Consider the following 27,154-nt stretch of genomic DNA (forward strand, 5'->3'; position numbering starts at 1 on the left):
ACTCTGGGTACCTAAGGCAAACCAGGACATAAATATATACATATACATGTATATAAAACTTTTTTTTTTCCTGACTTACTCTTTTTTGTCAACTTGTTCGAGTCTCCTGTGAAATTCAGCAGCAGCCTTTGAGAAGTTCACCACAGCAGAAAAAAGAGGATCTGGGAATGGAAGGATTACATGAACAACTTCATGGTATTTACTAAGCCAAATATACCTTTCAGTTGCCCAGTGGGAGAAGAACTACATTTTTTTTACTGATATAATAGCATTAATTTTGTTGTCTTTACATAATTGATTGGTTTACCTAGTGCAAACTTTAAAGAGCTGCACTACTAGCAAATACCTTTTGCAGTACGACCAACAGTAAAGCAGAGTGCTTGGTAAAGCTTTCACAGCCATCCATCTTCCCTCTGCTTTGCAAGCAAAATATTGGTTGTCGTTGCAAACTGAGAGCTCTGCTGTTTCCTGTTTAACAAATGCACTGCAGTGCTCAGGTATAAAAGGCCTGGCTTCCATCAGAAATACCAGCTGTTTCCAGAAGGCTGTGGAAGAACAGCGGGATTTCGCTCTGGGAGAAAGATGTCCCATCGACAGCACAACAGGAGAGTGTGATACATGCATTGAACAGTGCTAGGTGAGGCACAAAAGGCACAGCTGTCATGGCACACAGGGGCAGACACAGCAGATGAAAGCAGCCAAGTGCTGTGCTTGCTGCACGCTGGAATTGCAGCACGGTAGGTGTCTTTGTCACGTCCCTCCGTGCTGTCCTGCAGCACTGCCACTCAGATCCCAGGGGTTTGCCTGATTGTGTGCAGGCAGGCTAGCAGGAATGGCTGCTTTTTTTTCCTGCCCTGTCCCAGTATGTCTGAGACATGTGGAATAACTTAGTTAGAGAAGCAGCAGGATTCCTTTTAATGGCAGTAGCAGCTGTGATGATTTTCTTGCGGAAGACTCTATTTAATACAGACCTGGGAAAAGTATCAATTTATGCAAGTAATTTTTGTAGAATAAATCACAGGTGGATGTTCCGAGGCTAACTTCTGGCCCCACCAAAACTCAACTCAATTAGAAAGAAGGAAAGTTTAAAACGTGTAAATTTTGCCCACAAGTCTCAGAAAACTTTGGTTAAACCAGAGTACCTTCTCTTCGATTGTGCAGGAAGATTGGACGTATGATTAGATCATCTCCTAAATCCAGTCTTCTGTTGGCAACTATTAGCCCTTCACTGTTTATAGATTTATCACCCAATTTCACGTGACAGGCTTTCTGTTCCCAGCCTATTGAAAGCTGTTCCTCAGTCTCATTTGCTCTTCTATTTCTAGCAGACTTATTTATTCATCACGAGCCTGCACTTGCTTCTTCTTGTCTTAGTATTGTTGTTTAGTTGATGCAGTTGGATGCACAGATTTTATGTATGCAAGCTGTTTACAGACTGCAGCTCAGAGGGACACATCGCCTTGTGAGGGTGAGAATTCACACTTGTACCTAACCCTGTGGCAAGAGCTCTAAGTTTGCCAGGGGGCAGAGTTCTGCCCTGCTGACATCATGGCCATACTGCAGCTGCAGATTATATTTCAGAAGCAGTAGGAGGGGATTTAAGAGAGGGGAAAAAAAAAAAAAATCATCATCTGAAAAATATGTACCAACTTCATGTTCACTAGCTATTCAGTGCTGTCAGTATTGGTTATTTTTGAAAATATCACATTTCTTTTTTCCACACTTGAAAACATTATTTCCTGATAGCATATGACTGCAAGCACATATTTCATGAAAAAAAAAAAAAAGGTTCCAGCCTTCATTGTTGCAGATGAACAGCTAAAATGTGAATCCAAATGCAAATAAAAACCTTAACCTATTATTTTAAAGGACAGTTATAAGATTTAGACTTAAAATTTTTCTGACATTCAGTGTTGTCAATAAGCAATTCTATGAAAGGTGGAATAAACTTTAATTTTCACAGTATTGTAAAACCTCCCTATATTATTTAATGTACTCTGGTGCAGTAGAATAAATAAAAAAATAAAAATTATAGCTTCATTCAAGAAATGATTTTAAATTCATCAAGCATCAGAAAAGAACCATGAAAATAATAAGATTGAAAAACATGCCTTGTAAAAAAAATGGTCAAAATGACACATTTATAAAGTTATTAAGGAGAGGTTTCAGTGTTATTTGGGTGAAAAAAAAAAAGCTGAAAATAGAAGAGATTGCTTTTAGATTCTAGGTATGAGAATAGATGCATTGGTCAGGCGGTAGTTTGTGCAACTTTTAATCTAAAAATAGAAGCTCAAAACAATGAAAATAAATTATTTCACAGATATTTTGATAAATGTTCTACTACCACAAAAAAAAGAGATTTGATCTTACAAGATATGCTGCAGTGAACACGAGAACATTTTGAAATAACTCTTGGTATTTTACAGAATCTCAGACCAGATGATCTATCACACAAGGCTTCCTCTGTCTCAAGAGGCCTTTTTACAAAAAAGGGTGTCTTTTCAAAATAGTCAACAATTTTTCACCTAAACCATTACATGACATTTCAAATGTAATTTTTATTTTCCCAAAAATGTGGGTTCAATTTGAGTTACTTACAATGTTTCGCATACCACAAACAAGGACTGCATCTCCAAAAGGTGGTTTGTACCTCCAAATCATGGGTTCATCAGATAGCAAGTGACTTAGGACTGACTGAAAAATCTCCTTGGTGCAGAAACACAAGGAGTGATCAAGGCAGGAAGGAAAAAAAGAAGAAAAAAGAGGGAGACAGAAAATGTGTGTGGAAGCTCTCACAGCTTGGGATCCAGAGCACTCTGCTGCTTTAGACCTGTTTTATGGGCTCCGGAGTAATGTGCTCAGGTGCTCAGCAAATGGATGTATTCATGCTGGAAAAGTGATCCTGTGGCTTAAAAATGGCAATCAGGCACTGAGGGAGATGGTGAAGCTCTCCAGGGTCAGATGAAGTTTTGGATGAAGAGGAATGAACACCTATGTCCCTCAATTTCCAAGCAGTTACCATGAACTCTTGTCTTTTTTTTAAGCAAGGAAGTGGGAAGCAGGCTCACTTCACGAAGAGATACCTCTTTGTCCTACATTTGAGGTCCTTGACTTCCCATGAGCACTGTAATAATTTCTGTAGTTAATAATATGCATGAAAATTGCTGCAACACTCTTATCAACAATAATGCATTAAAACTGTGTTGTAGTTAGAAAAAGAAAAATTAGAGGCTCTTTACTGTGATGGCAAAATTCAAACAGGAAAGAAAGGAATTAATTTGCAGAGCTATGACAGATGTGACATGTCTCTGCACAATTCTAATTAATACACCTAAGAAACAGTCCTGTGGCTGTTACTCACCAAATGATACTTTGTAAAGTTTCAGCTGTTCTTCGTGCTTCTCTGCCAATTTATAAATTCTGTTGCTGTATCCTTTTAAGGCATCTCCATAGTCTCTACAGTCGAATGGAATGACCTGGGAATCTGCCAGTTCATGAACCAGTTTTCCTCGTAACTGGGCAATTGTTAGCTGTTTCTTGAAGGTGGGGTCATAAAATTTTTCCACTAGCTCAAATGTCTCATACACAGTGTGATAAACAGGATAACTGCTGAATTTGTCTGCTTTCTGAAAAAGAGCAAGGAAATCTGTCAATGCCCTGTATTCTGACTGCAGTTAAAAGATGTACTGATCACTTTATGACTCTGATGTTTTGTATGGTTTCCAAATCAAAAAAGCTATTAGCTACAAAACACAATATACTATCCTTCATTTTTGTGTGTTCCCATTAAAAAAATAATCCAATCTGAATCTGTGGACTGTTGCACAGGATTAAGTGAGCAGGCTTCCTTCTCTCTACCCACACAGACCTGCCTTCAGTTCCATTGCACAGAGGTTGCCTTCTCCAAGAGTGAAAGCAGTTTGGAGTTTGGCTAGCAAAAGTCCTTGAGCACAGCCCCTTTTTACCTTGTGTAGCTGTTTCTGAGCTATGGAAGATTTGTATATTAAGAGAACTATTAATAGCATGGTGGAACAAACTATCCACCTTCAATCAGACTCTATAAATACCTTTCCGTGAACTTGACATCCTATAGAATATACACATCACTGTAACATGTTTTATTCTCCAAACATTTAGGTTTCTTGCTAAATTAAGGAATGTCACTGATATACAAACCAGTCAACGATGGTTTGAAGCTTTTTTTATTAATTATGAATGAGTGCTTTTAACAGGATGACTACTCAGCACTATCAAACTTCTTCAAGCAATCTGTCAGACTTACCCTATTCTTGGTATAACGAGCTCTGCCTGATGCAATTCCCAGTCGCTGGAAGTAAGCTTCAAAATCACTGCCCGACCCCAGTTTATTTATTCTGCATGTAGAAAAGACAACATCTTAGTGAGAGCACTTATTGAACCGTTATGGTAGTAATTTATACAAAATGCAGATTTTTCAGAGGAATTGAGGTCAGTTCTGAAGGGCACATCAGGGACACTAGCAGGATCAAAGGCTAGATGAGTGGCAAGCTTAATTACTGAACTGATATTATTCCAACACTCTGATTCAGTATCCAGTATTGTTAGGAAGATCTTTTAATTGTAGCAATCCTAATTATGGGAGCGATGACATTAAAAATACAAACAAACACTTTATGCACAGGAGCCATAGAATTGTACCAGACATGTCTCTGCCGTCTTAAAACATCAATCATCTATTTCCAAACTAATACGGATTGGGCAGCAGTGTGTGTAAAGACAGATGTGTTTGTGTTCTTGGCACATTCCGCAGGAGAATCCAAGACCGATAAATAATTCCCACTGGGAAAGGCACGGGCTGCCCTCGGCACATGCGGGCCACCGCTGCCATCTGATGGGGAGCTGTGGCATGGCAGGGGTAGGAAAACTGCAGTAGACAGACGTAGCATTCTATCTTCAAATATTTACGTTTGAAGTTAAGTTTTAGGTTTCTTTGTCTAGCCTGGTGAATAATTAGCGTTTCTCAGTTAAAAAAAAAAATAAAAACAACAAACAAGCCCCACGAAATTTCTTCTGTTCCAGCTGAAGTTAGTGTACATTTCTTCAAGGAATTATGTGCATCAACTAAGAAAGATCAGATCTAGCAGCTTTTTCAAAAGGAAGAAATCTCAGTGAGTCTAATGAATTCAGAAACTCAGCAGGGCCAGAAACATGCAGAAAATTTTTGTCAAGTCACAAAATGGGGCAGTTCTGTTTATCTTGTGTCAGTAATGTCACACTGTGAATAAAATTTAGCCTGAGTCACGGGCAGAAAGAGTGTTTTGGAGTATTAATACCTTCAAATATGAAGTCTTAATACACCCTTATATAGATTTGTAATGTAACACATTTACACCCACTGTATAAACAAGGAATAATTATGTCAAGTTTTTTAATTACTACTTTTTAATTACTGCTCTTGACAGCTTCTTTCAACTGTTTGCTTATCCTAACAATTTTGATTTTATCTCATCTACTAGGTGACTATGTTTTGAACCCTTTCCCCACCCTGCTTTTTTTTGAATGCTTTTGAATTGCTTTTCTACTAATAAAAAAGTCTTTAGAAAGTGTGAGGTTTCACTGTACTGCTGGAATGTCACCACCATTAAATAAAAATAATAAAATTTTATTTTATTTTACTATAAAAGATATTTCTGGAGAGTCACCTTGTGCTAAAAGGTTTTGTATTGCTGCCATAAATAGCACATCTCAAAAAATTCTTGTGAGTAGCCATGATATGATTAAAATATTGGGGTTAAAAAAACCCCAAACATATTAACAACTTACCTGGGATAGGCATTATTTTCAGATGCGGGATCTTTCTCAAGCCAGCTCTCATAAAGAGATTTATTTTCATAACCTTCATCAGGGCTTGAAATCTGGAGAGGGAAACATTTTAATCTCATTAGGAGTACCTCTAACTCGATTCATTATCAAAGGAGATCTTTGCAACTCCCTGTTCTTAACCAGCAGCGTTGCTCATGCAGGGAAGAGAATACTGACATTTGTTACACACATTTATTCATTCCCAAACAAGGAAAGCTTCTCACAGGCACTTGAAAACAACCACAGACAGAAGATAGAACAGGTTAAAAGCTTAAGGATGCTACCTGAAGCTCATCTACTACAGGGGGAATGTGCATGTACACACACAACAGCATATATAATACCGTGGGGCTTCTCCAGAAACCGGAACCTGCTTTCCTTTCAGCAGGCTTGGGAAGATGACAACCACAAGCCTGTTTGCTCTACATAGCAGCAATATTCTCTCAACAAAGCTAAAGCTAAAATTTGACCACTTGTTCTGTAGGAAATGTATAAAAGAATTGTGTTAGAAGGAAATGTCCAAACCAATCTTATTATAGAAGTTCCAAGGGGAATCAACCAAGCCTGGAGAATCATTGAGCAAGACACCGTATGTGGGTCTCACCCTTGCGTCAAAAACACCCCAAAAGCTCTGTAACCAGGATGGAAAGGGTAAGTATTAGTGCTGCCATCATGATACCAGCAAAGAAGAGTATATATGAAAGAGTATAAAATGAGTATATATGAAAGAGTTGACCAAAGCTCTTTGAAAATCTGTGTCAGAGTAGAAATAAGTCAAGACTTCAGCCCTGGTCTCCACCTACACTTAAACAACCTCTAATAGACATGGTCCTTTAAATATAAGATTGGTTATGATGTGCAGAGGATTGGAATTATTTTTTTCTGAAATACAAATCATAAATGTTCATGGACACCTATATGGTCCCACCATATTCAAGACCAAATTTGGTCTTGAAAAACAGACAGACTCCAAATTGAAATTTCAAAGAGTTCTGACCTCTGAGATTGTGTCAGCAGCTAGCAGGAAAACAACAACTTTGTGAAATAAGTGCTTGGCTGCTGTCATTTTCAGGGTACTCTGGTCGAGTCCTAGGGCTAAAGTGAAAAACGCACATTAATAAGAGCAAGCTGAACTCTGACATATGGGAGCAAAAACACTCTATGTTCTGGAAAAGATATTATTCTAACAGCTCTGGTCATGTAAAAAACATTGGTCAGCTTCTTCATACAACACTGAGATCACAGTAAAACATAACATTTGCCCTTAGATCCAAATCTAGGATCAGCATAAGCTTCCTGCTAATTCAAGAGAAGATGAAGAGTTCTTTAAGTATAAATGCAGAAGAAGCAGTGATAATCACAGTGGAATTGAACTATTGCAGACACTGTTTGGTGGTGAGCAAATGTCTAAACCCTGTCAATAAAGCAGAGCCAAAAAGACAGTCAACAGCTAAATGTCCCATATGTTATGCTGGGCCACACTTAAATGCAGAACTCTCTGAAAGAAAACATTTCACGTGTGCACTACACTTCTTTCTGAGACCTGTCTCGCTAAAAAAATGAAGAGCAAAGAGATGTTTGGATGTTGGATAACTGGATGTTGTACACCTTAATATTAATAGAAACAACTTTCCTTTGGACATGCATAACTAGGGGTCAGGCTGCCAGATTTTCTATTGTTTACATCATGCTTCTGCTGTTAAAAGCTAAAATAACAGTGAATATGACATTTATTTTTTCAAGTCAGTCTCAAGTACTTTGCATGGTACTTTAATGGAAGTTTTCTACTCAAACCAGAAATAGCTGAATGGTTAAGATCAAGAGAGAGGCACTCTTTTTATTCCAGAGCACTTTTTTGTAACTTTGTTTATCTTTTGCAGTAAAATGTCTTCTTGAGTTAATGGCTTACACCAGACAGAAAGTAAATTATTTTATCAAGGGCCCTGCAGCACTAAGGACACAAAAATTTTTATACACAAAAGAGAACGCTCTTCAGTGTGCCAAGTGTCAGAGCTAATATTTGAAAAGCACAGCTTCTTCTCTCTGCAAGGATGAAAGGTTAAGATCGAAAGAATTGATAGGAAAATACAACACAGAAAAGAAAATCATGGGAATAGAATAGATAAATTCCCCAGATCTAAACCATGGCATTTTAGGTGGTAAAAGTGTACTGTGTTTGAAAATAACTCGGAATGAATGCATCTAGCAGGATGGGAGATTGGTACCTGGAGTCATCCTACCAAGTGCCATTACAGGGCAGATTTTTACACTGGACCAAGTGACCAGAATTCACTTAAGATCGGGGGGGAAATAGTTTGATTTCAGTACATACAAAGGTAGACAACCACATTCAGTCAAATGAACCTCATCCTAAAGGCACCTATTTCTACCCAATGCCTTTACAGGGAGCCTATGTTGCTTAAGTCAGACAGAGCTGTCTTCTCTTAATTGAGACGAATCCTCATCTGAGGATGGTGGCAATGGCTCATGACAGGTGCCTCATCTGGTTAATTCCTCATATAGCAAATAAAATTCCACATTTTAATGGATCATAACCTTTCAGCCTTATGATGATGTCTCCCGAGAGGTGAAAGAGTCATGGTTAGACCACTTGAAATTATGTAAATCCATACATCAGACCTGTTTAAAAAACCTTCTTAATCCTTCAATATTTATCACATATTTCAGGGGCTTAGTGAGATATGGAGGAGATTCAGGGGAACAAAGACAAAAAGATAGCTAGCCATTGTCAAAAATATTTTCCTTCAAGGTTTATAACTTTAGAGAATGGATCTTGCTCAAGCGTTTTATCATCTTGCTTTTATTATTATTATTTTTCCTCTATATTGCAAATAAAATTCCACATATGTGACACATTTCAATCCTTTTAGGAATACTGAGGAACTGTGAGCATGGACTGTGTACTGCTGATGGGATGTTTTGCTATCGATTTTGGTGGGATCAAGATTCTTCCAGCACAGCAATAAAATAAATCTGATATCACTCAATAGTCCCATTTTGTCAAATAAACTTGGTGTCTTGCTTATTCTTAAAAGCCAGAAAATAGATTGATTGTGTACCTCTTTCGTCAGATTATACACCAGTTTGTAGAGAAGAGGGGTACAGTCAACTCTTAATGTGTAGTTACCTGAAAATAAAACACAGACATGGAAAATTTCCCTCAATGTACTAGTGCCATCATCTTCTCAATGCGACCCTGCACTCCTTTCTTAGATAAACTTCTTGACTAAGGCAAGAATTTAGATCTTACTTCAGAATATATACAGAAATAGACTGCATGGTCTCACTTTGTAAGCTACTGCCACCACAAGACAATAATATATTGGTTATAGTATATCCACAGTAATGTAATTAAGCTTTCCCACAGCTATAAAGTATGCCTACTTATCCCTCATTAGCTACAAGCCCTTGTCACTCATACACTTCCCAATGCTTTCGTTGAACAGAAGGCAAAAAGTAAGACGATGGAAAAATACCAGATCATGTTAATGATATTTCCAAGGAGTCTGTATATGAAAACTGAAATTAAAGCCACAAAAATTCCCAAAACAATGACTTGCTTTGCTTTTTTTCATTGCTAAAATTAGTTTTTCATTGCTAATTGCTATTGCATAAATAAAAATAATTTGCTGTCCAAAAAGAGGTAAAAGAAGTGTTGTGGAGAAACAAAATAATTTTCAGGGTACATGAATGCTATGAGTCTACAGGGGATTTTATTGCTCAGGTGAGATATGTCCAAGATACTTAAACCAGTGCACTGAACATGATGTTCTTTTCCTTGTTACACACTTCTTTTCCAGTTGTTTTGCTTTCACGTTTTCTTCAATGCATTAAGCAAGAGACGTGTTTGAATAATCAAGATTTAGAAGAAAATTGTTAAGGCAGCAGCATGTTGGCTGCAAACCAACTAAAAAATATGCGTTACAATCCATGGTGAGAATATGAAGCAGTTGTAAAGCTATTATTTCATTCGTGAGATTTTCTAGGCGTGAAATTCTGCTCTACTTTTTACACAGCATGTAGGCAGCATAAATGAAAGAACAGCTCTAACCCTCCTTATTCCCCAGCTCCAACTGAGCATTTAGAAACTGGGTTTGGCTTTTCTTTCTTTCCAATCCTTTTGTGACAGACAAAATTTTTAGCTGACAGGAATAAAAAGAGTTCCTAAATATGCCTGTAGATATCCATTTTATTCACACACAGGAAGCACAAATAAGTTGGATTTGACATGGGAAAAGTAATGCCCTGAATAACTGAGGTTATGATGCAGAGCAGCTTCACAGGACTCTTCTGATTATTATTTCAGAACAGAAAACACTAAAAAAAGGTCTTTCTGTAATAAAGAGCAGCATAATTTCAGAGACAATTTTTATATAGATCATAGTGTTGGGTCCTCTCAAAAAAAGGGCCAGTTTCTGAGCAGCATTCCTGAATGATGTATTCTTCTCATAATCTGAAGGATAGAGTAAATTGGATAATGGCAGATAAGGTTTTTTTGTGAAACACTTTTCAGTGCTCATTATTTAAAGTCCTGCTCCTGGCAATCAACAAAGGTGAGCACACTGGCTCAAAGCACCAAAGCATCTCCCACCCCCACAAAGTGTAAGCCTGAGGTCTTACAGTCATAATAATTTATTGTCTCAAAATAGTATAACTCCACAGGGAAAGGAGCTGAAGCTGTGACCAGAACAAAGAGCAGATTGTCATTTATTAAAACTACAATTGTAAACTAAAGCTAATGCAGTTAAGAGACAGTTTAACATACAGAATGCTACAGAATAATAAACTCCTCCAGAGGAGACATTCTGGACTCAGACACGTGGACTGCAGCTCATGGATGGCACTATTTGCAAAAGAAAGCAACATGAAAATTTCAATTGTTCTCTCTCTTCACTTAATTCTGTATTTGCTACACTTACTCCGTACACCACAATACCTATCTCACACAGTAAATAATTCATGGAGAACTAATAAAAATTATGCCTGTAAAGTCAGTAAGGTTTAAAATAAAAGACTCACCTTCTATAGAAGAATCTGTGTTGATGTAAGCGACTGCCCGTTCCTGAAGGATTTTGGCATTTTCCTAGGGTTGTAAATGTGTAATTCTTACTTCCTATTAGTGGCATTTAGTCAAGAACATGTCAAGTGCACTGCTTTTTACATCATTACCTTTAAGATCTCAGTCAGAATAATTACCACTGTGTACCTTGCTAATTATGTTGTTTGAGGATGGGTAAATAATCTGGGCATGTGGAATTCATTACTCCTTTCTGGGACTTAATTTGTTGTGGAAAACACCCACAAAACATAGGTGCTGCCTGCAGCATCACACAGGAGCAAGATGGAGCAGGAAAACTATTGAATAGAATTGTAACACAGTAAAATAAGGTTATTACATGCATTTTAGCTCTAGACTTCAGGACTTTCTGAACATGGGACTGTGAGGTCAGCCAGAATTCCTCCATGCTTTTAATCCCTAGCTTTTCATAGGCGCTCCCAGCATGAACTCAATTTTAACACTGATAAACCTGTCATAACTACAGCCTTCCATTTCAAAAAGGAGTAAGTCAAAGCACTGAAATTCTGTATGAAAATGCAGCTGACTGACTATTTTGAGTCCACTAAGCATTGCTTTCATGCTAAATATATACAGACATCTTGTTTGTTTTTTTGCAAACTGGTAATTATGTTCGGAATTGATATTCTAATCAGTAAGTATTTCACAAGATTTTGGCTTTGTGACAGATTTAATTAGGTTAGCAATTGTTACTTGATTCATTCAATTTATAACCCAACCAATAATTTGTAAATCATGTGAGCTCAAAATGTAATTGGTAATTGATAACTACATAGTGAAATTGACACCTTAAAAAAAAAAAAAACTGGAGAGGAGATCCTGCAAAAGAATGTGATGGGAGGGAGCAAGACTGTACTTGCTTATATGAGGCTTTGCATGTATGCAAAATAATATTTGCAGCATAAAGGAATTCCTTTGTTTCTGAGCAATGCAGATCTGTGTAGCAAAAGGATGTTGCCACAGTTGAATTCTTTCTGTTACACAGAAGATGGTGGATATTGTGGGTTAATTTTCCTCGAGATTTAATACATGACAGATCTGACAGCTGCAGAGAAGAGGAATGTAAGCTGTGAGGAATGTCTGTAGAGAAACTGAATCTAATTTAGGTCTAAAAGAGTAGTAATACATACCACCACGATGAAGCAAGGAAAAAATATTAAAACACATGTTCAAATATGAACTGTGCTTACAGTTTCTAACCTTATACACCTGCCATTTCATGAAATATTGAATGATAGATCACTAGATACCAAATTTAAAAACCCATTACAGAAAAGCAGTAGCAATACTTAACAAATAGAACATAAGAAAACTCCCTCATTTATTAATGACTTGCTCAAGAGAAATTTGTATTTTAAGTATCATTGTTTCATAGTCCTCATAATTAAAACAATTGTGGTTTGTTTTTTTTCTTGACAGCACCTATATTTATGCAGAGATACATAGACAAAGAAAGAACAAATAAATATACATATAAAAATATATACATATTACTGCCAGTGGAGTTCAGGTGGGATGAAACTTCACCTATTGAAAATTTCTCAGTAAATGCTTTAAAATAGTTTAATTTACTTTTTCTTCATCTAATGTTTCATAAACCAGCAGTAAGATAAAGACATTCTGTTAGAGCTGGAAGCTAAACAGTTTATGGGTGAAAAAAATAGTGCAAATCTAAAGGAATAGAAATCTCAGATTTGTTAACAGAAGAATGATGGAATCCCTTTGGTGTTTGGGAGCATTTTTCTGGGTTTGTTACCTCCCCTGACATGTGCCATTTTACTATGTAATTTTGTGATTTGCTGAAATACATGCCAATAAACTAAACTAAAACAATTAATTATTTTTTTATTTTATCGTTTCTGAAATCTCTATCCACACAGCTAAATATTAACTTGTAAATAAAATTGTAATAGAAGAACAAGACAACGCATTTCTGTTAAACCATTCAGTACTAATAAATTGACATAGTTCAGCAGAAATGTGTTTCATCAGGCAATTTTCTTCCTGCTCTATTTCTAATTTGGATTTTACAGACAAAGCAATGAAAACTCTTGTAAGACCTATACTTTTTATTGGGATTGAACAAATCCACTATGAACTGAACATGCCCAACAGGAAAAGGAAGATAAAAGTATTCAGAACCTCACTGCTGAATTTCCCAACATTCTTCTCTCAGGCAGGAAAAAGAAGATAAAAATAACACACCCAATAGAAAAAGGAAGATAAAAATACCCAGGACCTCACCTCTGAGTTTTCCAACATTGTTCTTTCTGGCAAGTATATAGTCAGGGATCGTTCTACAGAAATAATTGACTGTCCTGCCCGAGACTCTACAATGCTGGAATTCACAAGAATTTTGATCTATTCACTCACAGATTACCTATTCTTTCATTTGCCCAGTAGGATTGAATTTCATACAAAATCAATGATTATGGATGTTTATGGATCAGAGGTTCAGGATCTGGACTTAAATTTATATCTCAAATAGAAAGTCAGACCAATCTGAGTTAAATAAAATGCTATCATTCTTTTAAATTATGGGATAGATTTCCACACAGAGACCCCGGTGGGATATTAACTTTGAATCAAAGTAGATTTTTAAATCTTAGAAGAGTTAGTGCACTTATGTTGCAAGAAGGCAGCTAGGTAATTTATATAATTAATAAAATGAATGCTTCACAACACCTGAAGGAGTCTGTTGTGCTCCAATTTTACATGAAGTTTTTGATTTCAGCCACAGAATAATTCCTGGGTACTGCAGTCATCTGCAACGCACTCTCAAGGTTTGCTTTACAGTTTTTTTATTTACCTCAGCCCACTCCGTGGAACCCAATAATCCAAATTCTTCTGCATCCCAACTAGCAAAAATAATAGTTCGCCTAGGTCTCCAACCTGTAATTACATAGTTAAACTTGAAAATTCAACTTATACTTTAAAAGTCTACTGACCACAGTTAATTGAAATTGCTTTAAAAGCAGCACTTAACTGATATAACAGTAAAAAAAATCCTCTCTAAAATCCTTAGAGGAACATATTGCAGAAGCATTTCCAATTAATGCAATACTTCCATTCTGCACAGCTACAAATGTACCATTACACTGATGGAGGAAAAAATTCAGCCAACTACCACACAATGATACATATGCATCTCTTCAATGAATTTACATCTTTCATAATGAGAAATTAAACTTTCTGTAGAGGTGAAAAGTTAAATCAATACAACAGCTTATGGAAGCACAGATCCTCACAGCTGCTCTTTTCCCTATCCACCATTTTACATCTGTAGTAAGTTACCTTCCATCTTCATTTTACCAAAACTCCGTACAATTTCTTGCAGAACAGCGGCACCCGTAGTTGGATCAATACCACCAAACACCCAAGAGTCTCTATGGCCACCTAAAATTATATACCTGTCTGGAAACAAACATACAGTGTCAATTCATAATTAAAAATTCACTTGGATTACCTGTGATTTCCCTTGACTGCATCGTTACTTGTATCAAATCAAATATGAAGTTCAATACCAGTGCTACCAGTTTATTTTTTAACGGAATCTGCGATCATTCACTTACTCTACTAAGGTATACAACTAAAGACAAGAAATATTTAATAAATATTTTTCCATCTAAAAGTCTTTCATGTGTATGACCTGCTACTATGTATCAATAGTATAATGTTAAGGTCCCAAATCATCACTAGCTTTCTGTAATTTGAATGATGTTAATTTTTGCAAAAGCAAAAATGTATATCTGATGTATGGGGAAGCCTACAGTAAAATGTTAGGCATTATAAAAAAACATTCTCCGATGTCTATCACTGTATTTAAAGAGGAATGCTATTTTTGGGAATGCCAATGACAAATAGTATGATGGGAAGGACAGAAAAACTATTAAGAATTTTTCAAGACTCCATATTATATGATTATCTAAAAAACTTCAAGTTTCTTACAACACAAGTACAATTCCAACAAATACAAAAGAAAGAAGGAATTAAAATCATCAAGTAGCTGATGCTCACCCGGTTCCTGAGCTCCCCTGAGGATGCCAATGACATTGTAAATTCGTGTTATTCTATTGCTTGTATGAACATGCATTCTGACTTTTCTGAAATGAAAGGGAACATGGAATAACCATTTCTGAGTAATAAGCCATTAAAAAGCCAATGCTAATAACACACAAACCAGACAGTTTGTGCTTCTGATCTGCTTTGTGTGTTCAGAACTATCCAATGTGTGTTCAGCATTGTCATGCTGTCTCAGAGTCCTGGTTTTTATTTCAGTTTAGCCTGCTGATGATGTCTTAGAAAAAAGTCTATGAGCAGGGCCAGTCTATAAATTTGCAAAGATTTGCAGAATTTAATGAATTTTTAGTCATGAGAACCAATCAGATAATTGTGTACTAGAGGAATAAACTGAAAAAGTGGCATAGTAGGTAAAAATACATCTACATTTTGACCAAAATGATAATTGTGGATTTGCAGATGTTTATAAAGAATACACTTTGGTTTTCTAGCACAGGTCACTGTAATAACTTAGAACTTGGAGAAAAGGTCGTTAAGAATATTCACCCAGGAATAAACTGAAATCTGTTTAGGACAGCAGATCTAAGTGATTAAGATTTGTAAGTCACAGAATGGTTTGGGTTGGCAGGGACCTTAAAGGTCATCTAGTTCCAACCTCCCTGTCATGGGCAGGGAATCTTCCATTGGAGGCAGAAAACCTTCTACAAGAAGCACAGTTTTTTCTTCTGTGTTCCCCACCAGTAAAATCCACTTGTGAAATTTTATCGAAACAAAGGGAATCCGGGTATTCGGAGGGACAAAACTAACACAGTATTCAGCCTCCTTAACCTGTGGAAGAAACAAAGCACCAAACAATGGGGGGGTTGTGTCTGGCAAAACCTCAGAACTTCCACATTTGAAGTTATCTTTTCAGCAGCAAATCTGCATAGCTGTCAAAATGTAAACCTACTTCAGGACAGCCACTGGATCTTTGCCCAGAAAATAACTGACACCAGTGCCTTGAATGTGTGTATACATGCACACTTTCCATGTGCAAGTGACTTTCTACCTAGAATCAAATGGTTCATTTTGATGAACTCTGAGAAAGAAGTATGTGTAGAATTAATCCATACTTACAAAAAAAAAAAAAAAAAAAAGGGGTTACTCTATCAAGTAGGAAGACATTAAAAAGTCCACTCAAAAATACAAGTTTTGCGGCTGAATCATATTGCTTTCTTACTCTTGTTCTTCAAGATACTCCTAACAGCACTGCAATTATGTCAAATATGCTTTCTAATTTAGTTATTCATACTTTATTCATTTTCAGCTAGTGTAAAAGCAGCATAGAAGAGAATAATGATAAAAACAGTCTTTATAAAATTATATATTCAGTCATACCCTTGTTATCCAGGAGATGGAGTAGTGATAATGAGACACCATTTTTACACATTGTTTATTTGGGTCCACTAACAGTCCTCATTGACTAGTACCTCATATAAACTGAAACTATTTTTAGGTGGAAAAGTCACAGAAAAGTGATTTTTAGCTTTATTGAAAATTAGCTTTATTTGCCAGATGTCATAGTCATGTGGCTTGGTCTGCTAACTTATGATCATTTTTAATGAAATTTATTTTCAAATTCTAATAGCTATCTCCAAATGTAACCCTACCAGAAGGAAGCAAATATTTCCAGAGTATGTCTAGGTGTATTGATTTGAAGTCTTTTCCTCAGAGTTTGTTTGTTTGGTTTTTTAGTTGGGTTTTTTTGGCTTTTTTTTTTTTTTTTTTTTTTTTTTTTGAATACTGTATGAAATAGGCAAGTATTAAAACAGACCTTGTAGAAGAGGTGCCTGTGAATCCTGGCCCTATGTTATAAGATACATTAAGACTTCCCTTCCAGCTGCTATCTGGAGCTGCAGGTCCTCCCATTGCACTGTGAAGTGAAAAACAAGACAAATGAAGTTGACCATTAGGCTGAAACCTTAAATTCTCTTAATAATTATTGCAGCAAAGCCTAGGTGATTTTACAAAATTCTTAAAAGCATTATTGCAAAACCAGATTGCTATGAATTTTTCACATTTTCTGAAGCACACATTACTACAAAAGAGTAGCAAATGCAAGTAACAGCATAGATTTTGCCATCTTAATATGAAAAATTTGTCTGCACATTTGTCAATAATGACTTCTGGAGAGGAGGAGTGATGTATACTCACCGCAGTAATACTTCTGCATCATGATATCCAATGGGATGAACCGGGATTTTGGGAATCCCTACACCTTCATTAACTTTATGCCTGAAAGTGTACTCTGAGAAACCAGAACAAAATGTCAAGTTTATAGTGCTCTTGCAACTTTTACCAAACTAGAAACACTTTTGAGCAGAGCTGCCACCAGCATGCATGATTCTTTTCAATTCTTACATCATTTCTCACACGCTACTTCTGGAAAACCAAATTGTAGTGACAGAACCACAAACCCAGTAACCCAGTAAACCACAGCACTGGAAAAGATGTCCCCACACTTGATGCAAGGCTAGATTTGCTGTCCAGCCATATTGTAACATCTCCTCCAGGCTGGCTCTGGGGAAACCAAGCTGATGTGTGAGATGAAGATGGCACCTGAGCAGCTAATTGACAAGCTGCAGAGGATGTCCACAGATGCATTTAACTGGGTTGAAGACAGCCAGTGTCTCTCTGAGTCTGCTGGGCCCAGCACACACAATCTCTCCAGGTTTTAGATTGTCTTATGCCCCCAGCAGTGGCCACACAAGCCCATGAGCTTTCCAGAAGCATCCCTGTATAGCCATCCCATCAGCACCCGGCACTGACAGGCATCTTAGTTCAGACTGAGTTTAGGATGCTAACAAGGACAAGAGAAGCACATGGTGTTGACTTTTGAAAGACCCTAGACTGCTCTTATTTTTGCTACATGAATATTATCCCCCTAAAAAAGGATTTTAAACAGGTTTTTTTTTGTTTTTGGTTTTTTTTTTTGCCTGGAACTTATGATTGACAAGGAAATATACCTCCAAGTAGAGCTATTAGTCCTCTTTGATGGCAAAGTATAATCTAGTTTAAACTGGTCCTCTTGAGAAACACAGATATTTTTAAATTGCTATAAATTCTCAGTAATTTTCTGCTGCTTTACAGTCTGTAAACCTACACATCCTGCTTTTTTAAGTGTCACAAGGGTGGGACCATAGAAAGAGTTTCCTAGAAACTTTATTCCCCTGCCTAACTGAAACCAGTTAGAATGACACAGATACAACTTAGTCTGCAATAGAAAATTAACTACTGTCAATAAGAATTTCAAGCAGCTTTTTTCAGTGCATCTGTACTGAAAATAAATTAATTTCTAGTGTCACACTTTCAGCAGCAATTTATAAAGTGCTTGATGGCCTGGGCTACAGAACTTGCACTCACCTTTTGCAGGATAACCTGGCGTTAGAGGGTCCCCAGCTCCATTCAGATTTAAAACATTCCCACGTTGGACTCCTCCACCTGGAAGGTTCCAGCCACCTGGATAAGCATCTACTCCTGGAGCACAGTAGTCAGCAGGGTCTGAGTAAAGTATGATCCCTTGGGCTCCTGCTAATATGGCATTTTTAACCTGTGAAATTATTTGAGTTTAAGATGTGGCTTTTTCTTTTTTTTTTTAAATGCAGCAATAAATCTGAATGTTGAGATTTGTTTCCATGCAGACATAGTTTTAGAAGACGAGTATGTGAAAGAGTGAAAATTATTCCAGATTTAGTAAAAGAACCAAGCATAGTGATATGCAATATCTTCATTATTTGTGTCAAACCTTTAGTTATAGCTCAAGGCTATGAAATAAAGCACAGAACATAAAAATGAGGCACAAAACCTGACCACCATCCCCCCTGCCTCACTATCACTGGTTTTGCCAGATTTGTTGTCTAAAGTCAGAAGAGATAGCTACTCAGTTTCTGTGCATCAGACTCCTTGTCAAAACGCTATTAATTTCGAAGTACTGCCGTTCTATGCATGGCAACTATCAAAAGACTAAGCTCTACAAACTACTCAGCTCCCTAAACTATTCTCTTGCAACAGCTGCAGGGGAGTTTGAAGTCACCTCTGTCTCAGGAGTTTAATACATTCATCTGGTTTTATTGTTTTAGAAATTATTCTTAGACTGCAGTCACAATGGATACATTGCATGCTTCCTTCTGCTCATATGTTCCAACAAACAGCCCTTACTAATTCCCTCAAGCTCTAGCATGAACAGTGTCTGACCCATGGAGGAAAAATTAAAACACAACCCTTACTTTGTTTCCTCTGAAGATCTTCCCATATCTGGCAATGACAATCTTTCCTGTACAGTTAATTCCCATTTCACGCTCCAGCTTAAAAAAATCTTCTGTACGACCATAATTCACGTACACCAGCTCTGCCTGGGCAGAAAAGAAAAGCAGTGTCATGGCAACCGGTCAGCCAAGAAACAAAACACCCATTATCAGAAAGACAGTTTCATTCACTAAGCGTGATAGCGGATTTTTTTTTTTTTTTTCTTTTTTATTTCTACAAATGAGATCTGGTGCCCATAAAAACAATAACAAAACATATCCACAATATTCTATAGGAAGCTTTGGCTCAAACTTCTGACATTTGGATATCATCCTGCACTTAAAAAAAGTCCTAAAAACAGGCTGGAAAATAAACCAGAGTACTTTGGTAAACTGACAAACTTCTCTGGCTGTGACAAAGCAATAGTGTGCCTTGCACACACACTCACTACTATATAGTTTCACTCATTTATGCAATGCAGTGTTGTCCTTGACCTGTTCCATAATGAACTATCAGAGTAAGTGAGGAACTTTTGCGGCTTTTGAAAGCATTCATTAAATCTAAAATATGTGGCAATATATATATTGCCACTTCTGTCTGTGCCTTAAGCAAGCCCTCTCCATATGACTGAATAATATGAAGCACTCTGAGATGTATCCAAAATTTTCTATCAAGATAAAAACTTTTCACTTGTTGTGTGATTCAGAGTTCTAGCAATTTGAGAAAGCTCTTTTTTTGGTCATAAAAAACTTCTAATTTTTGCATCATACATGACCTATCTGGGCCTAAGTGTTCTTTAATTAAGACAAGTGGTAATTAAAACTACTGCAACAAATATTTTGAGAAGTTGGAGCAATCTGTCCCAGAAACTGTTTCAAAAAATAGGAAATAGTACCATTGCATAATTTATTTTCTTACCTCTGGCACTCCTTGTGCTGAAAAAGCATTATATGGTGGTAGTATATCAGTAACATTTTCATACCCCTGTGGAGGTGGTTCAAACAATGATGTATTGAAAACCTATCCAAAAAATAAAAGCAGTTTTTGGTCAAATATTCTAGGCACAAATTCACACACTAAGCAAATGCTAATTATAGTTTAAAGTCAGAAAAGACAGTTATTCCATTTCTTTGCATCAGACTCCATGTCAAATAATTACTATTTGAAAATACTGCAGTCCTGTGCATGAAAAGTATCAAAAGCCTTGGCTTTTGCCAAGTTAGTTAGCTTTATCAGCACTTGAAACTATAGTTTCCATAAATTGATAGCAAAAAATATAGTTTTAACTAGTACACATAAGTTCAAACAAAAAAAACGGGTAGGGATCCAGAGCTGAAATTTTGTAATAGAATGCAGATATGAATACAGAGACAGATCATATGTCAAAAGAAGTTCATCACTCAATGCCTGAACCTAAAGAAAAGAAGCAGCTGAAAATTGCCAAGAGGTGGTGACAGTAAAAGACATCTGGTTCATCCATGCCATCCCAGGTGTCTTTTGTGGTTTCTCCTTCCTGCATTATTATTCTATTTATTTCTTGCCTAGTAATACTCCAGTTAAATCTGCTACATTTTATCACTATGTATTGTAACACTCATGTTGCTTTAAGGTGCATGTCCACCTTTTGTCACCTTGTGAAATTGTAGCTGAGACATTGTTACAGGGCTTCTGGAAGAACTTCATTCTTTCACCTCTAAGCTCATGTCATCCCTGAGCTCATATTCCTTACTTTCTACCCCGGCACTTCATCCCTACATATGTGCCATGATGCTTCTCTAGCAGCTCCACCTCCTCTCCTTGCTCAGGATCCTTGTCAAAATTTACATCTACTTCTTTATTTCCCTGGGTATTCAAAAGGGAGAAGATGTCTATAGACTGACTAGCTCATTAGTATTTCCAACAGTAACTTAGGAGACACTCTGCAAAAAAAAAGGAGTATCTCTGCAATTCCTTACCTCAGCATATTGTGAAAGCAAATATTGTACAGATGTTCAAGCAGGGTTTGGATAGGTACTTGGAAGAGAGATGTAATAGGGGTCACTGACTGGATAAAGACTTGGAAAAGGTCTAGGGAGGATTTTTCAAGAGATTAATTGCAGCACTTTCAGAGAAGCCCTGAGCTGAAAACAGCTAGACGTTGGAAGAACTGCATGCCTGAAGTACATTTCTAAACACCCCTGTGCATCCATTTAAGTCTGTTAATGGGAACAGGATATTAGCCTAGAGGTATCCTTAAGCTGAACCCTTCTAACACTTTATGGTCTATGGTCTACTGGTGTTAACTGTATCTTCTCCACACATCCTTGCTTTTCCATATGAGTCACTGAGGTCTCAGCCACTTTGCTGTGTTTTCTGCATAGCTTGGGAAACCATTTCTAAATATGAATTCCTTTTGCACTGGATTTTTTTTTTTTTTTTTTAATAATAATAAAAAGCACATGCTGAGCTGAGTAGATGAGAATACAGAGGAAGACACTGTTTTTTAACAGGAAGTCACTGGGGTTTTTTTTTTGGTTTTACATAAACATAGTTTTGCCGTTGAAAAGATCACCTCATTCCCTTGATCATCAATTAGTGAAATGTAGTTTGGCTGCTTTGCATTTGGGTATGAAAGAAGCACATCATAATTAACAAGTTCTGCTGAATCCAGTCCAAATTCCTTCCACTGGCCTTGAATTTTTTTGGCAAGAAGAAGATTCTGTTCTGTTCCTGCGAGGTGAGGCAACTTGGTAAATGAACTAGAATAAAACAGAAAACCACTAGTAAGTAGCAAATGCAGAGACACAATAGTGAAATAGGATCAGTGTGTATAAAGATAGTCTTCAAGACACATTGCATGGACAGTAAGGTCTTAAAGTTTGAGCCGTATAACATGGTTGCTTATCAGAGTCTGCATCAGGACATGTACAAAGTACACTCAGAGCAGAAGATCTTTCCTGAGGCCTTAAGATAAGTCAACTGAACTTTTTTTTTTGCACAACTGGAATAGCCACATGTACACACAAGCAGTGAAAACCAATGGCAAAGGTTTAGCAAAAGAACATTAGCAGTATACAAGATGCAGAAATAAATACAGGAAAGCTATGCATAGAGAAAAGAGCCTTCCAGATAATTCTGGTATCTGATAATGGATTTGTACTGCTGTCATAACGTGTCCTAATAAGTTTAATTTGAAAATCATTACATTAAATTATCTGCACAGGTTTACTCTTTTTTCTTAATCAAAAACCTGAAATAACAAAACATTCTTACCAACATTTACATCCATATCAGATATAACACATAATGGTGATAAATAGTCACAAATAGAATCCAGTCCCTCTGGGCTACCCTACAGAAATCTGTGTGCAGTTTGTTCAGCCCACTGAACAAGTAAGGAATGGTGAAAGCTCATCAGTCAGCCAGGCACTCTGCATCAGCTTCCAATTCCCAACAGGCTACTTGTCAATGGCTGCCCCACTGATGTCAGATATCAGCAATTACCATTAATTAGCAGTAGCAAATACCATAATTAATATCACTTCAGCCTGTCATTTCAGACTGTTTTCAACCCATGTTCTACGCTGTGTACTTCCTCAGGTTCCACAGGAGAAAGATGTTCAAAGCCTTGTTAAAGTCAAGGTTGCTACAGCCACTGTAAAGTCTTCACTCACGCACATAGCAGTCATTTCCTTACAGAAGGCAATATGCTGACCACACACACAGATTGCAAATAAATGCAGGCTCTTCTGAACTATATTTCTGTCCTTTGTGTGTTTGAAAAGAGATTCCAGAAGGATGTTTTGTCACCCTTCCGGACCTGAAGCTGACCAGCTCAGAGTCGCCTCCAGGTATTCCTTATTAAAAGTGGGGAACAAATTCAGCCTATTTCAGTCATCAGAACTTCTCATTTACAGCAACATTGCAATCATGACATATAGGTCTTTCACATGAGTCCCACACAGCCCCAGGATTTGAATGCATCCAGATTCTCTAAGTAGACTACAGCCTTTTGCTCTCTGCTGTTGTCATTCCCTCTCTTTAAACTGCAAGGGTATGCACCAAAGTCTGGAAGCAACCTTTGCCAAACCCTGGTGTTTATTTGCTTCTTGCACTTTAATTCTCACTAGTATTTTAAGTACCTTTTAATTCTTTAAGCATACTAAATTCTACATATGTCATCAGGAAAAATTCACATGATTATATTTTTTTTCAGATTTTCCCTTCCAAACAGTTTAATCCTTTCCAGAGCTAAGACCAAAGTGTCTGCATTTTCTGAGACTCATAGGTTTTTTTCCCCACGTGATAAAAGCAGATGTAGTAGTCTGAAAAATTAAGAAAACGGATCAAAATTCTCAAGTTCATATTTTCTTCTGCTTCTGATAAACTTTTTTAATACTGTGTTAATACAATTTCTCTGCATTTCTTGATTTTTATTTGAATTTAAGAAAAAAAAAACAAAAAACAAACCCAAACAACATGAGGCATTTGGCCCATCACCAAAGCAAGCAGACAAATGAGAAACCATTAATATCCCATAGCCAAGAGATTTTGGCCTAATTACAGTTATTTCATGCTCTGTTGCCTAGATTCCCACTCAAACATAATTTTCAGGAACTCTCCAATCTACTGAAAACAACATATACAAAATAAGATTAGGCCTGTAGACTATAAAAGCTAATTTATGTTAGGTATGAAACCTTTTGGTTTTAGAATAAATGTATAGAAACCAAATTTCTCAGTAATCCTTTCATGTTCTTGATGCAGCTGCTGACTTACATGCTGAATACAAATATTTTACTAACCAGAGTTAGTATTTATTTACTTTTCATGTGAATACATTTGTTCCTCTATAGAAAATATAAATATACACAATAATGTGGTTTTTTTTAAATTTTCAGTAGAAAAAACAAAAGAGTAATTTTATATCCCTAGCATTTTAGATGTTTTGAAAGAACTGCGTGGATGTAAAAAAAAAAAAATGTATATTTATCAATAGTTACCTCATGCAAGCCTTAACCAACTGTACACACACAATGACCATGGACAGAGACCTTTATCTCTGAAACAGAAGGGATGTCAGAGCTCCCAATCAACAGCACATTACCAAGTATGGCCACACTGAAGGAATTATGAGTTGTGAGTATAAATGCAACTCAGTGCCATGTATTTTTTTGTAGCACTAATTTTTAACAGATTAATTTTCTACTTAGACTAGCTGCTCGAACTGAAAGTTTAAAGAGACACTGAACAGATGATCAGTCAGATGTAACTCATATCAATCATCATATCCCAAACATAGTAAAATCATCTCAGTCTGAAAGAAAACAAAGTTATCTGAGGTTAGAGCTTCAGATACTTGTGAAGAAAAAACAAAAAGGCACACTTCATTAAATCATGAAGATGGGAAATAATGAAGAATGGTAAGCACTAGTAGTAATGCAGCTGAGGGAAGTACACTTGACAATAAAACCACTTCAAAAAGGCAACTTCAAAAATGGGGAGGGGGGAACAGAAGAGTTGTAAGCCTCTCCCTTCTTCCCTCAGACATTGCATACAAATGAAATACTTCCAAAGCATCTTAAAAGCTCTGCTTTCAGAGGCCCTTCCTTGGAGCTGATGTTATCACTCTCTGGCTTTTTGGACTGATAAAATTCTTCAAAAAAACAATGCACAAGGCTTACCGAAGAAATTTCCTGATGTTCTCTGCTTTCATTTCAGCCACAAGTTTCTGTCTCACATTTTGATGGACATCTGAAGAGCTGGGGTTTTTCTCGGTCTGTTTTGTATACCAGCCTGAAACACATTTGAAAGGTTTCTTACTTAGCAAGGATGCCCTCACGTGTTTGAGCACAGGTGCAACCTGTGGTACTAAACAGTCAAAACCACAACGATGAACAGGGCTTAGAGCACCCTCTGTCAGTGTCAGAGGGCTCAAGCAGAAAAATAAAATGTATTTCATTGATTGAAATGCCTAAAAGTGACATAATGAAAAGAGTAAGCCCTAAATCCCTTGTAAATCCCCTTATTAAGGCAGACTCATCTCTCATTAATTTTAAACTATAGTTTAAATTCTCAATTAACTGTTTGTAGTGTGAGGTTTGAACTCCTGATATTCATGGTGAAATTACTTTATTTAGTTTACGTATGTATTTTAAAATAGATGTGTAAGCAAATTTAAAGTGAAGGTCTAGGACTCAACAGCCACCTTGCCAGCACTGTAATAATTACAGACTTGGGGAAGCGTGGATTTAGTCTATTTAATAATTAAAACAATAAAGTTAACTGTCACCCAAGCCAGTTTTAAATGTTTATCCAGTAGCCATAAATAGTACTAGGAGAGGGTACATCAACTGTATAAGTTTGTCTTAAAAACAACAACATCAACAACAGTCCTTTTATTATTATAGCTAGACAATCCCAAACTGGGAAAATTTTCATAAGAAAGACGAAAAAAGGTGCTGTCACATGCACAGATTATATGACCTGTTACACTTCTAGTAACACTCTGAACTGAACAGTGATGCTTGAGCAGACCAAAAGTCCATCTTGCCTAGTATCCTGTTTTGGAGGAGGGCCAAAAGAGGATGATCAGGGAAATGTATAAGCATAGCATAAGCACCAGAAATTAGCAGCTCAGGGATCTCCTAAATTAAACTAATATTTTATGTATTTAATAGTCCTCATGGATTTTTCATTCATGTTTTTTGTCTTAGGTTTGTGCTACAACACAAGTTTAAAAAGGATTTGCATTTTAATATAAAATCAAATGCTGCAAGTGACTTCAGAAAAGAACCTCTAGTAAAGTTCATTGTGCATGATGAAAACTTCAGTAACTTGGCTGTCAGTCAAACTCCTCCTCTACATTCTACCCTTAATTTCTAAAATAGCTACTGAATAGGAGCATTTAAAAATATCTTCAGTAAAAAACAGGAAATAAAAAGAAAAAATCTGGGAGATCTTGCAATAGCTGAAGTCTCCAACTCTTGTATTTACTCTTTGAATGCCTGGCTGCCTGTTGTGGGAAGCTGTCAGTTCACCAGAGCTTGTCCTGGTCTGAAGCACAGAGTTGTTCTGTTCCCTGCTCCCTGAAACTTCTAGACAGAAAAGCCTAAAAAAGCAGTGGGACGAGTACTTTATCACGTCCCTGAAGAGCAGTATAATCTCCCTGCTGGTGAGTTAATGACAACGGGAGTTGCACACAAGTGTCAAGGGAAAGGGGCAGCAGGGGAAAGGGACAGCAGGGGAAAGGAGCTGGGGGCTGAGCCCCTGGCTCTCTGTACTCACCCGTAAGAAAGCCCAGCAGGAAACAGCCGAGCAGCCCAGGGCACACCAGCCACACACGGAGGGTGGCCTTGCTCCTGCTCCTGGCCATTCGGTCAGCACTGGCCGGCAGCTCGGCAGGCTCTGAGGGCTGGCAAGCAGCTGCCTTCCTCCTCCTCCTCCTCCTTCTCCTCCTCCCACCCGCAGCCCCAGGGCTGTCCCTGCCTTCTTTGCTTCTCAGTTCTCACAGTTCCTAACCAGCCTTAATCCCAGAGTGATGTTGATGATAGCCAGACAGGCCCTGTGTAGCTGGGTGTGTATCTCTGTAACAAATCTGTATCCAGGCTGTGCATCAAGCAATGTACATGTAGTATTTAAGATGCTAATTTCTACTAATTATTAGGACTTTCTGGTTCGGAAAGTTCTTGTTTTAGGCTTGTTTACAATCTGTTCCAGTGGAAGTGGTCAAGAGATGAAATTAAGGGAAAACTTCTTTCCTCTTTACCAACAAAACACTGAATTTCTTCCCTTTTTAATCCATGGTAACATTAATCCTTAGCAAAAAGTGTATACTTAGAGCAGCTGAGAACATAATTTAGATTGGCCAGTAAGAACACTTCCAGACATCATCCAGTCTGCAACTAGGAAAAGTCATAAATTTATTTGCTA

At 37.2% G+C, this 27,154-nt stretch overlaps 1 protein-coding gene across 2 annotated transcripts in view; it reads right to left on the reverse strand.

The window, feature by feature from the left end:
- Window positions 1–26,642, reverse strand: part of NAALAD2 (N-acetylated alpha-linked acidic dipeptidase 2) — a 31,396-nt gene extending 4,754 nt beyond the window's left edge. Inside the window, exons 1-17 of one of the 2 annotated variants that reach the window (XM_058858137.1) lie at window positions 26,510–26,642; window positions 24,907–25,018; window positions 21,795–21,981; window positions 20,162–20,227; window positions 19,225–19,350; window positions 18,362–18,548; window positions 17,153–17,246; window positions 16,773–16,871; window positions 14,957–15,042; window positions 14,234–14,353; window positions 13,749–13,831; window positions 10,882–10,945; window positions 8,922–8,989; window positions 5,803–5,894; window positions 4,283–4,373; window positions 3,362–3,626; window positions 80–161 (exon numbers count right to left, since the gene is read on the reverse strand). In XM_058858137.1, the coding sequence (XP_058714120.1) occupies window positions 80–161; window positions 3,362–3,626; window positions 4,283–4,373; window positions 5,803–5,894; window positions 8,922–8,989; window positions 10,882–10,945; window positions 13,749–13,831; window positions 14,234–14,353; window positions 14,957–15,042; window positions 16,773–16,871; window positions 17,153–17,246; window positions 18,362–18,548; window positions 19,225–19,350; window positions 20,162–20,227; window positions 21,795–21,981; window positions 24,907–25,018; window positions 26,510–26,597 (1,910 nt within the window). In that variant the 5' untranslated portion in view covers window positions 26,598–26,642. Of the gene's footprint in view, window positions 1–79; window positions 162–3,361; window positions 3,627–4,282; window positions 4,374–5,802; window positions 5,895–8,921; window positions 8,990–10,881; window positions 10,946–13,748; window positions 13,832–14,233; window positions 14,354–14,956; window positions 15,043–16,772; window positions 16,872–17,152; window positions 17,247–18,361; window positions 18,549–19,224; window positions 19,351–20,161; window positions 20,264–21,794; window positions 21,982–24,906; window positions 25,019–26,509 lie in introns of both variants that reach the window. The other variant, XM_058858131.1, reaches the window with a different exon arrangement.
- Window positions 26,643–27,154: the final 512 nt, after the last annotated feature.

The sequence above is a fragment of the Poecile atricapillus genome, chromosome 1, assembly GCF_030490865.1.
Source record: "Poecile atricapillus isolate bPoeAtr1 chromosome 1, bPoeAtr1.hap1, whole genome shotgun sequence".
Taxonomy (NCBI): domain Eukaryota; kingdom Metazoa; phylum Chordata; class Aves; order Passeriformes; family Paridae; genus Poecile; species Poecile atricapillus.